At 40.7% G+C, this 12,781-nt stretch overlaps 1 protein-coding gene across 1 annotated transcript in view; it reads right to left on the bottom strand.

Annotated features, from left to right (window-relative positions):
- SYNM (synemin) overlaps positions 1-12,781 on the bottom strand; it is a 37,488-nt gene that overhangs the window by 7,470 nt on the left and 17,237 nt on the right. Inside the window, exons 3-5 of the mRNA XM_008638682.2 lie at positions 12,747-12,779; positions 7,113-7,237; positions 1,346-1,416 (exon numbers count right to left, since the gene is read on the bottom strand). Of these exons, the coding sequence (XP_008636904.1) occupies positions 1,346-1,416; positions 7,113-7,237; positions 12,747-12,779 (229 nt within the window). The remainder of the gene's footprint in view (positions 1-1,345; positions 1,417-7,112; positions 7,238-12,746; positions 12,780-12,781) is intronic.

Raw genomic sequence — 12,781 nt, forward strand, 5'->3', positions numbered from 1 at the left:
ATTAAAACTGAAAGCAAAGCTTTTTGCTAAGTTGCAGTATCTTGCTAATTTTACCTGTTGTGCACTACTGGGTGTATTGTGGCATTTATTTAGGAATTACACTTCTCATATTTATACTGACGTTCATTTACAACTTCTTATTAAATAATGTATGCTAATATTGTGGGCTGGGTTTTTTGCTTTATTAGCCTAAGTGGCCTGAAGTTTCTCAGTTCCTATTGACATTTAATGGCACACCTGCCACCACATACTAGAAACTGCAAACACAAATACAACCCTTAACAGCCACGCAACAAAGCACAACAAGGGACAGAAATAAAGAACCTCTTAGGCTCTACTTATAGAAATTAATACAATGTACCAGGAATGTCTGACAGGAAGACCAGCCAGTACTGGACCACTTACATCTCCCGCTCCTGAAAAGCGACCTCATCTCCCCTGGCTTTTGGTAGTGTTTCCTGTATTATTTCTGTAATTACTCCTGTAATTCCTTCCCTATTCTGTGAATACACCTGAGCATGGTCTGCAGAAGTACTGGCTAGTCCAGATCCAAACTGTGCTGTCCAGACCCAGGCACACTGCTCACAATTTAAGAGCGTAGGCAGATCTGTGTGCGCATTTCAGCCTAGGCCTGAGCCTGTTGAATTTCCTGCTACAGACACAGCCTTCCAATGTCTTCTGGGACTACAGTAATGACCCCAAGTTGTTAAACTCGTGAGTATTATCCAGATTAATTCTGTTACTAATAACAATGGCCACAGCAGTCACAGTGAAGGTCCATCCTATCTAAAATCCTGTTTGCAGGGACCAAGAGTAGATACACAGGGAAGAATATTAGAACAGGGCAAGTAAATAGTGATACTTCCCTCGTATACTCTCACAGCCTCCAGAGATTTGCAGCTCCTAAGATAGAAATGGTATCTTTATGTTTAGTAAGTCTTTGATTTGTCTTTCATTACTCTGCTAAAATATCTCTTTAAACCCACATGAACTTTTTAAACACTCACAATGCCTCAGGATGATGAACTCCATGGTTTCAACTACATGTTCTGTAAAACACTTCTTGCTTTATACTTCAAAACTCTCTTAAGACCTACGGGCATACAAAAGTTCTTTGGAGCTATGGAACATCACTCCCTATGTTCTCCACTCAAGGCATGATTTTATAAGGTATCTCATACAGAAGAGCAATATGTTGATTTAAAATATTAACACTCAAAACTGATTCAATATGCACTTTGCAATACACCCATAAAAACATACTTCAGGAACACTATAACATAATAATAATTTCCAGTTATATTTAATTTAATTCAAAATTTTTTTTTTAATATTTGTATTTTACCTTGAGGCAATTTTCCTGCATGCTCTTCTCTCCATATAATCCACGGCTTGCTCTCCCCTTCTAACAAAGCTCTGCAAAACACAAAGGACATTTCATTAAACTACTGGGAAGGATAAGCATAATATTTTACATTTATAAGTCTTAGAAATTGAAACAATGATCCTGCAGTAATCACATTCCACTAGACCAGATTGCTTCAAGCCCCGTCCAATCTGGCCTGGAACACTTCCAGGGATGGGGCAGCCACAGCTTCTCTGGGCAAGATGTTTTATAAAGAAAAGGCAAAAATGAAAAAAGTATTTCCAGCCCTTTCTGTTTCTAACAGAGTAGGAAAGGTGGTGCTGCAGTGTGATATGAGGGAACTGTTACAGCAGGATTTGCAAGTTCTATCCTTTTCAAATTAAAAAGGAAGGAAAGTATGACTTCTACTGTCAAATACAGTGCTGGGAGGAAACTTTACAGTGTTAAATTAACTATTCTTAGTTCCTATTCCATTGGAAATCAGCACAATACATTTCATAGAAAAGGACTAGGAAAATTCTCTGTGACAGAAACTGCTGGGTTTCTTTTACTGACATCTCTGTCTGTCCCTGCTCCTCAGCCCTCCTTTTTGGCAGTGACATTCCAATAGCTCCCAAACTTCCAGGAAGTGCTATTCCAGCAGCCTGGAAATGCTACGTCAGGTTCTTTCTCCGTGCAAGGGAATGTTACAGTCAGCACAGCAACTTGGGTGGGTTTATGTTCACTTCTACCAGCCTGTTACCCATCTCAACATTTCTGGGTTTGGGAATGCCAGATGTTTTGCACTGATAAGACACAGCTGCAACATCAAAGCTGTCAAGAGTAAGGCTGGAGGACTGTGATAGCCAAGGCTTCTGACTCCCTGGGGGAGGAGATGAAAGCCATTTAGGATTGGGGTATAAACACTTCTGTGGGACTTTTATGTCAAAATTAACAAAGCAGATGTTTTAAGCATCACCTGTATATTTCACGCTTCCCAGGACTGATCACTTTGGCGTTAGCAAAGTATCATTAGCAAGGTTTCCTTTGCCATCATGGATTTTTCTAGATCCAGAAGAAAAGCCAGCTTAGAACTAAGTAAAACAGGCTCAGATGGGCATCTTTCCTTCTTTTTTGTGAGTCAAAAAAACCCACAGTAAAAGCAATTTGTCTTTCTCCATGTTAAGAGAAGCTTTATAGGAATTAGATTCCTTCAACACATATGATGTTCCCAAGACCAAACATCTGATCTGATGAAGCCAGTGAGTGGCAAACAAATTGCTCTGACAGACATGGCAGAGAAGCTGGTGGTGACGCTGCAGAAACACATCCAGGAACTGGCAGTGAAAGTGTTAACCATGATGAAAGAAAGCAGGAATGTGGGGAGTTTGACTAAGGATTTCTGGCTGCTGTTAAAACAACAGTTGTTCAGTTGCTGCAGCAACGTATGAGGTCACTAAAAATAAGTTCCAGGAGGTAACTGTATATGGCAAATGGCAGCAGCCCACAGAAAAGTTGGACCTGAAATATTACTACTGAAAGTGAAAGGCAAAGCTTCCTGAAACCTCTGTAAAACTGGACAGTGAATCAGTGTTTTACTGGACACACTTCATAATAGGTATGTCCTCAAGATTATCAGAAAACCAATAAAATGTTAAACTGAGCTTGGCTTAATAAACTGGCACAAGAAAGTGCAGCGTAATGTACTGTGCCAGCAAACTCAGGTTGTGTTTCTCAGCTTGACCATAGCTTGAGTTTATGCAAGTTATTTTGCTTCTCTATTGCTCTGCATCCTTTCCTAATAATAACCTCTTGGTGGTGAGGTCTGCTTTTAAACTTAAACTGCCTGAAGAATTAATTTCAGCTGTATGAACTTTTAAGTAGTCACAGTAATAATCAAAAAAAAACATTCCTCCAAGCAGCACTCTTCTAAAAAAATAACCATGTGAGCTACTTCCTGGAAATCAGGTCCCAAACAGTATATACTCCCATTTTGTTAACACTTAATTTAAGTGTTACCAGAAAAAAAATCCAACTGCACCGTTAGCTCATCTCATTATTAATGTCATGTATCTAACAGTAGCAGGGACGTGCTCGTCAGCCTGTGCTGGATGACAACAGAAATAACCAGTCCATGAAAGCAGAAGGAGGAGATAAAGTGTTTGGGGTGGGGAGAGAGAACAAAAGGATGAAGTGCAAATGGTTATTATGGTCATTCAGGACAGCAATGACTTTGCTTTCAATTATAGAAAGCCAGAATCTCAGATGGGGCAGTTGGCCAGCGGGCCCTAAAAATTCATCCTCTCTATTCTGGGTATTTTCTAAGGAGTTACAAAAAAAACCCCCACCTCTCCAGGAAGGGGGGTCAAGGCCATTCCACATCCCTTTTCCATCGCAGGATGGGAGAACAAGGAGTGTGGAACAGCAGGTAACAGCATGTTCAATTCCCTGGGTGTTGAAAACTCAGTGGGTTCTCAAAATAAAACCAATACAAGACTAGGAGCTATTGGATGGTACAAGTTGTGAAGGGGAAATAATGAGACTGACTGAAAAAGCTGTGGTGAGTAGCTCAGAGGACCTTAATGTTGGTGATGATTCTGTGAGAGGAAGGCACAGAAAGGGTCAGAAGTGCTGATGGAAGAACACAACTGGAAAGTCCACCTGGTGAGTGTGTTCAGAGATCCTAACAATGACCACAGAAATAAAAAAGAAAAAAATAGTGTAGCCTTCAGCACTTCAGAATGCAAGGTGGTAACCTGAACAGAACACTTGCATTCACACATTGAAGTGAAATATTCTACCCTACAACAACAACATATTTTAGAGAGGACAGAAAACCTCCTGAACCTATTGGAACAGGCTCTGGGCAGTCTCTGCTATGTGAAGAGAAGTTTCTGCTAGCTACAGAGAGGAATTCTGATCCTAGACAGGTTTTCTAACTCCTTTTAGAATCAAGAGTTTTACAGAGTGACTAATTCACCACTTCTTTCTGGAAATAAAACTTAAGCATAGTCTAAGTTTTGCAAGGTTCCAAGGACAAAACTGTGAGACACTTGATAAATATTTACTTCCAACAGTAAGAAAAGGGTTTAGAAATGAAGATTCCCAGGAGGTGTAATTTCACAAAGCCACATAAGACACATATTTCAGTTCCTGAGTGAATCTCAGCTCCCAGAGCAGGAAGGGTGAGAAGAGTCAAAGAGGAAATACACTTGGACCTTAAGGAAGGGTGTTCCTTGCAACAATGACCCTTCTTCCCAATCCAGGAGCAATGGTGACTAACGGAAAGAACTGACCTTATAACAGAACCATAGGAGTTGTAAAACAAAGAGAAAACACAGGGTGGGAGGTACAAAGAAAGCTCTAAGACCAGCTACCACACCCTTAACCTATAAGGCCAGGAGGAGAGGAAATACCAGGGCCTTCGTGGGAACCTCTCCATGGAAAGTTCAGGATGTTGGACTGAGTGTGAATAGGTGCCTTTTGTTTCCAGTATGCATAAGCGAGGGCATATGCCAGTACCCTCTGTGAAAACCAGCCTGAAGCTGGGCTCCCATGCCCTGTTTTTCACAGGTAAAAAGACCTGGGAGAGGAACAGGATTTGAAAAAGTACATGAATGAGCTGTCCAGAATTGTCCTACTTAACCTGACTGACTGGGTCCCCTCCCACAGCAGGGCTGATAAGAGACACAACAGAAAGAAGGAACTATTCTCTTGAATAAAGGGAGAATAAGAGAAATGAGAATAGGTAAAACTGCATAAATGTAAAAACACGGAACAATCACGTTTCAGCTTCTGATATTTTAAAAGAATTTTGTTTGCTGGCATTAGCATGTTTTTTGATCTGTAGCAAAGCCCATTCCCTGTTTTCATCTATACATCATCTTCAGTGGGCAGATGCTCATTTTTTCACTGACATCTGCCTTGCCAAGGCCATCAGTGATACAAGTTGTACTCACTACCATCAGATGAAGAAACCCTACAGATTAAAGAGCTTCTTAACTGGAAGACAAACACAGTGCCAGGTGATGCTGAATTGTTCTCTTCTCAGTAACCAGGGCAGGGAATCCTTAGACAAACCAATAATGCTCAGATAATCAGTGATAAAACTCAGGAGAAATTCCAGAACTTCATGGGTTTGCAAGGTTTTTGAGCAACTGAATATCTGGGCATTATCATTCCTAGTTCTGGATGAATACTAATCATCAAAACAACTCTGATAATTCTGTTATTGTGACAGTGCTAATCCTGTTTTGCAGATGAATAAACTGAGGGAGAAAGTTTAATGACAACAGTCAAAGTCAACAACAGAGCTGGGATTAAATTCAGAAGAATCATGGTTTTTAGCAAAGTTAACAGAATTAACACACACAGATAAGGATCACAACTGGCTACCACTTCCACAGGAATGCTCCAGACACTACTGGCTTTCCAAAGATCACAGGGATCCCACTCCACCAACAAACATCAGGGTACTGTCACGCTTGTCCCATACTGTGATTTCATCTGATCCAGAAACCAGCCTTGGTCTGTGCCTCTTTGCAGACATTCTCAAGGCATCTTGAAGAGACTTTCTGCTCTTTCATGAAGCCAGACATTCTCTGCTCACTACTCTTTATCAAGCTACTCAGAAGTTACTCTTTCAAATTTCTCATATTTTCAATTATGCAGCTAAAATTAAATTTCATATGTATCAGTGGATTGATAGTCTACACACCTCACCCATAATTCAGCTGGTGCTATCTTTATCCGGACTTACTGGTTCACACTCAGGACACAGCATTAATGCTTTAGGACACAGAAGCATATATCATATATAACTGGAAATACCCCTGTCTATTTACACAGGTTGGATATGAATAATGCACCCAATGTAGACAAGGTAATGACAGAGGCAGCCTCCTCAAAAAAAATACAGAGGTAGCCTGACATTACATTTTTGCAAATTATCCCTTTGCTTAATAAGAATTGCACATGTCTGTATTTGAAGATCAATATCTCAATGGAATTTGTTGAAAATATTGTGCTATTTGTAGAAAAAACACATGATCTTTACAATAAGGAAGGATCTTCCTTCAGATCATCAGTTTCGGGTTGTTTAGGATTTTTTTGTTCCAAATCAGTTTTATGCCATGTACACCTTGGTTCTCCACACAGGAGAATTACTCTGGCTTTTCAACCCCACAACTTCTTAGTGGCTAGAGAGATGTACAGTCCTGAAGATTCATAAGCAGAGATGTTGTTTGCTGTTATCTCCCACTTGATCTAAACATGTTTTTCTAACAAATCAAGGATGGAAAAAGCCAGGACTTAATCAAACAGACTTTTCTGCTTTGTTCCCACTATCCTACAACTAAAACAAGGATGGGGAATTCACTGCCTACATCAATGCTGCAGGTGGTCACTAATGAACATATTTAAACAATGAAATGTGCCATGTAAGTTGATGGCAACTACATAACCTCAAGTTTTATTGATTGCAATTTAGGGATATTGTCTCCTCAGCTTGTAACCAAATATTGCCCCAAAAATTCCCATCAATCTGATATCCAGTTGACCAGGACTAATAAGGTTTCTTACATACCACTGTATTTGTAACAAGTTAATAGGATTCCTATGGATTATACTGGCTTTAGAGCCTTGAGACTCCCAAAGTCGCTGCCTGTATTTTAAATGCTGGAAAGAGGATGAATGGGGATCCCATATCTATAAAAAGGGATTTAAATTATCCTCTGTCTAGACAATAGAGTGTGACCACAAATCTTACCTGTAGGTTTCAATTTCAAGGATGAGGCCTGCTTTCACCTGCAGGAGTTCTTGGTAGTCCCTCAGGTAATCTGTGATTGACATGGTCAGGAACTGCTTTTCTTCTTCCAGGGCATCAATTATTCTCTGAACAGAAACAAATTATTTTTAGTTTTGAAAGAACATAAAAATCTGTACACTTGAATGCCTTGAAACATAAAATTTGTAGTTAAAAAAATCTGATACAAAAATACGTCAATGTTCTATCACTTCAGAAGAAATCAGCTCTACGACCCCCCCATATAAAATACATTGTTCCTGAAGCAAGTTTTATGCTAAGTTCATTTTATGCCTTACTAAGCTGGTTAAATGTTTCAGAAAACCTATTCAGAGGCCCTGTACAAAATTACTAAGCACACATAGCAAGGAAAATACACTTCTTTATAAATGCGGCTTGAATGTCACTCATTTGGTCATTTTAAGACAAGCTTAAACCACACTTGAAATCAGAAATTCCAGCAACTGCTTTGCCTTGGAAAGCTTTTCAGTATTTCCAGTTCCACAGAGGGGTGGGTCCAAACCAGTTTTGGAATTGGAGCATCTGAAGATATTCACAGTGCCCATAAGGTGAAGGATGAACATCCAGTGCTTCCTTAACTTTCCACAGTATTTGGATACCTGCTTTTAGGTCCACCCAGCTCTGTCCAATTGCTGCTCAGAAGATTGATAAGAGATTGCTCATTTTCATCTCAATAACTAAATATGACCTTATACAATACAACTAAATATATAAAGTTGTGTATATTTACACTAAATGGTATAAGGAAGAAAAGAACAGAGTAAAAAGTGCTTTAATCACTGGTGTTACTTCTCACATGAAGGGTAAATTGTCATTTGTATATATATTTGTATTAAATCTAACCTTGCTAACTAAAATGCTATAGATTTCACTTTGTTCTGGGGGATGGGAAGACAGAAATTAAGTATCAACAAAGGCTCAATTCTGTTTTGTTCACATCACCCTGCACTATGCAGAGACTCTGAAACGTCATTTACAAAGCAAAATCTCATACACATGTACAACACTGAACAGGAATTCACAACAGTGTATTTTTGATTGCGTCCTAACAACTGCTTTGCAATCAAACTGGAAAATCAAGGCACTGATAGTCTAATTTTTAAAAATTCAAACTATATCACTTACATGCAGCAAGTGCTCCAGTATTACAGTATGAGCAACAGCATAAAAATGAAGATACAGCAGGGGACTCTGCTGTTAATGCTAGCATGATGTGCTAGGCAGAAGTAAGAACTAAGAATATAAAGTGCTGGTATGTCAAACATTAATAGTTTTGGGTTTTTTTAAGTAAAACTAAAAAGAAAGCTCTTGGAAGGAAGCTGCCTGTATTTGCCTATACATGTGGGTACAGTTCTCTATATAACACATTAATCTTTCTTCATTTGCCTTTGCAGCTCTTGTTAAATTATTACACTGATGTTTTCCTTGACATGACTATCCTTGCCTACAGCCTTCAGTGTACTTCAGATTGCCTTTTTATGGCAGAAGACAAATCATATCTGAAACAGCACCACAAACCACCCAACAGCCTCCTGCAGACCCCAGTGGAGGTACCATCCTATGGCCATGCAGACCTTTAGCAGCTCTGAAGTAACAATCCTGTTCAAGAACAGCACAGACACAAAGGAAAATCCCAAGGTGAGAAGGGAAGAAAAGTACAAGGCCTTGCTTTTAAAAGGAAAAGTCTATCCAGAAAGAATGGCTGGGGTGCAACAGAACCAGGAGTCAACAAAAGATGCAGAAGAAAACCAATCCCTCTAAGAGCTCTGATACAAATATTAAATTATTCAGATGTTTCTTGCCTCCCCAGTTAAATACAGAATAACCTATACATGTGCATGCATTTCTTAAAAAGATTTTTATAATGCTGCAGTCCCAGAAAAATCCGTACAGCGTGGGGAGCTCTGAAAGACTGGGGCTGTTCAGACCTATCTAAAAACACAGGAGCTTCAGTCCCTCACACCCAAGTTCTCTAGTCTGGGTTTGAAAAGCCACCTAGATTCTACCCACTGGGTTTGGAGAGCACTGGGAATCCAAGAGTTTGAGTTAATGATTACCATAAGGGGCCACATAACTCAGCCAGCTGTGCAGTAATTCCAAAGGACTTCATTCCAGTGGGAACAGACACTCTATAGACTGGAAGGCAGACAGCCAGTCATCCAGCCCTCCATCACTGATGCTCAAACACAAAGAAGAGGACAACTGGCCTCAAGTCCTCTCTCCAAGCATGCCAAAAAGCACATAAACCAATCCATCAAAGTTCAGGAGATTAAAAGCCAACAAACCCATTTTGCAAATGTAACCTGTACTTGGCAAATCTTGTGTTTTCTTCACACAGGACTCTTTTGGAAAGATCTGTTTCCCAGACACATCAACCACATGCCCCCAAATCCCAGTGATGTCCTAGTAACCGTCCTGTCTTCAAGCATGCCAAAAAGCACATAAACCAATCCATCAAAGTTCAGGAGATTAAAAGCCAACAAACCCATTTTGCAAATGTAACCTGTACTTGGCAAATCTTGTGTTTTCTTCACACAGGACTCTTTTGGAAAGATCTGTTTCCCAGACACATCAACCACATGCCCATGAAGTCCTACTAGGACTAAGTAACAGAATTGAAACTGTTCTCTCACCCTTCATATGTTCCTTTCCAGGCAGCACTGGGAAATTTTAGAAGGACAGTAGAGGGGAAAGAATTTACTTGGGTTGTCCAAGCTGTACCTACTGAGGGAATAAAGAGAGGATTCCAGGCCCCAGCCCTTTCCATCTGGTACTATTTACTGATCCCACAGCTCATTCAGCGGCTCAGCAGGGGAGGAACGCACACTGAACTTGGCTGGCTCGAAACTGGTATACAGAAAAAGGCACATGACATATCAACATTAAATGTTCATTTGACAAGATGTTTTCTCCTTCTCTGGAGCTCCCAACACTGACACAGGAACTGATCCTAAACCCACTCTTATCAGTGAAAAATATCTGCCTTGCTTCAGAGCAGCAGGATGGGCCATGGATGGTTTTACATCCAAATAATACAGGGTTTTCAAATCACCAGCAGTTTTTGCATCAGTATTCTCATAGCACACAGCTAAAATTATGGAAGTAAGAGACCTACTGAGTTCATCCCTTTAACACTCAGGACCAGTGAAAATTTTCCAGTGTATGATTTACTGCTTGCCTGGTTCAGCTACATTACAATTCCAAATACTTATTTCTATTTAACATTGCTGAAAGCTTCACTGAGGATAAGGGCAGTTCAGGAGGCAAAGATGAACATATAAGGCAACTGGATGATATATGGAAAATGTGAATAAATCTAATTACCATTGCAGCTGCAATGAACAATAATAACTTGACTTTAATCTGTACATACATATCATTTCTACATGACACTCTACAATAAATAAGGATGGAATTGATGCTCTTTAAAGAGTAGTTTAAAACCCATGTTGAACATACTTTAACCAGTAAAAGAAATGAGTGAGAAAAAAAAAAGCTTCGATCACAAGAACAAAACCTGAAACAGCTGCTCCTACATATTCTAAAATTTTTCTTCCTGGATATAAGCAAAACATTTTATTTCTTACAGCAGAAGACTGGCAACTGCAAAAAGGCCTTTCTCAAACCCAAACATAAGACCATTCAGAATTAATAAACCTTATGATATCTTTGAATATATATCTAGTAATATTTAATCTCTGGTGATAATGGTCAGACATTTTCAACACTTTTTTCTTCTTCTTGTATTACTAAGATTTGAAACTACTTTTCCTGTAAAATCTAAAAATGCCAAATGTTCATGAGAGTAATAGAGAAGTCTGTGATGTTGGTATCAAAATAATCCATTCTGGAGCATTGCATCAGGACAATTCAAGGGCATCCATTGATTTTGATTATCTGACTTCAGCAACAGATTGCTGTCATCTACAATGGGTTGCTCCAATTGCTCTTCTAAATAAAATTCTTTAAAAATACAACCAGATACAGAGATAACTGGTTTAAAAACACCTTGCTGAGCTGAAAAAGTTAAATAAAAGCCATTTTAACTGGCTTTAGAAGAAAAACTTGGGCATGGATAGCAAGATATACAAAATGCTCCCTTTACTCCATATTTAGATGTTTTCAATTTGAGCAATTATGACTTTCATTATAAATCCCTAGTAAAAATATAGACAGCAAGGACAACGTATTTTGGAAACCAAAGAAAACTTTAAATATAAAATGGAAAAAATGAAGAGGTTTCTTTCTTCTTTACATTTTCACCTGGTTTTGACTGTTGGATAGATTAATGAGAGATTTACATATGACATCTTCTAAAGCTTTGGAAATGTTTATATATGTGATTGGAAGAATGAATTGTCCTGTCAAAAATGGAAAAAAAAAATATTTAAAAGTTAAGAGCCTTTCTGATTCCTTCTTACATACCTAATCTGTCTCAGTTCACAGCATCTGCAAACTATGCAACTTCCAAACAATCTAGCAGAGTACGAAAACCAGACACACACACAGCAACAGGTCCCAGTCCCTTCCAGTTGCCAACATCTCCATAATCTACCAGGGCTGCGGAACACAAAGCTGGACAAAGCACACAGGGTTCAGGCACACACCGAGCTCCAGCAGGGTGTTAATAAAGGGTCTAATAATGAACAAAAGAAATGTTGCCCTCAGGAAATGGATCGATGGGCTGCATGATCTAATATGCGCTCTCCACTCCGAGCTGGATGAGCGGATACTCTGCTGTTCCGGCAGGAGCTGATCCCTTCCCACGGACAGGGGGATTGCACATTACACCAAACATCATCCTGACAGCAAACAAATCCTCAGCTGCAGATGCTGTAACCCTCTGTTTGACAACACCAACATCCACCTCCAACACCTTCTTGCCATTAAAACCACTCAAAGTTTTCTTAACTACACCGGGAACCACAAGCTCTTCCCGAGGCTCAAGGATTGTGTGTAAAACAAGAAGAAATTTCAGATTAGTTCTCTGACTGGGACAGGTCACCCTCAAAGCCTCAGGCTGGAGGGGATGAGCTGAGTCCCACGGCCTCGGGACTCGGTTCATTTGCTCCCAGGGACTGCTCCGTGTCCCAAGCGCTCCTGTCAACCCTGCCAGGAGCCCTGGCAAGCCCGTGCGCCAGCTCCATGCTCTTGGGCACTTGCCCAAGGGCAGGAGCAGGTTGGGAAGGGAGCACCTGTCACCGGGATGATGTCCTCAGGGTCAGGGTCTCCCTTCTGATTCACACCATTCGCACCCACCTCTCCCCAGACTCCCCGCCCCACACAGAGAAGGGCTCGGCAGCAAAAGGCTCCTGCTGGGCCACCTCCTCTTCCAGCCTGCGGAAAACCCACAGCCAGGAGGCAAAGTGGCAAGCCCTGGACCACGAGTCAGAGGGGCTTTAGCACCGCCCGGAGCAGAGGGAGGAGGAGAGATGGGGAAACTGGGCTCACATCGCGCGATGGACCACAGCTGAAGGGAAAACGCGAGTGGCAGGAGTCTCGGGAGCCCCAAAACAGGCGTCGCGGGGCAGGAAGGCAGCGGGAGAGTCCCGGGACCGGGGGACATGTGCCACCCACCTGCTCCTCCTCCAGCTCGACGCCGTGGCGGTCCT

This window comes from Corvus brachyrhynchos, unplaced genomic scaffold (genome assembly GCF_000691975.1).
Source record: "Corvus brachyrhynchos isolate BGI_N302 unplaced genomic scaffold, ASM69197v1 scaffold200, whole genome shotgun sequence".
Classification (NCBI taxonomy): domain Eukaryota; kingdom Metazoa; phylum Chordata; class Aves; order Passeriformes; family Corvidae; genus Corvus; species Corvus brachyrhynchos.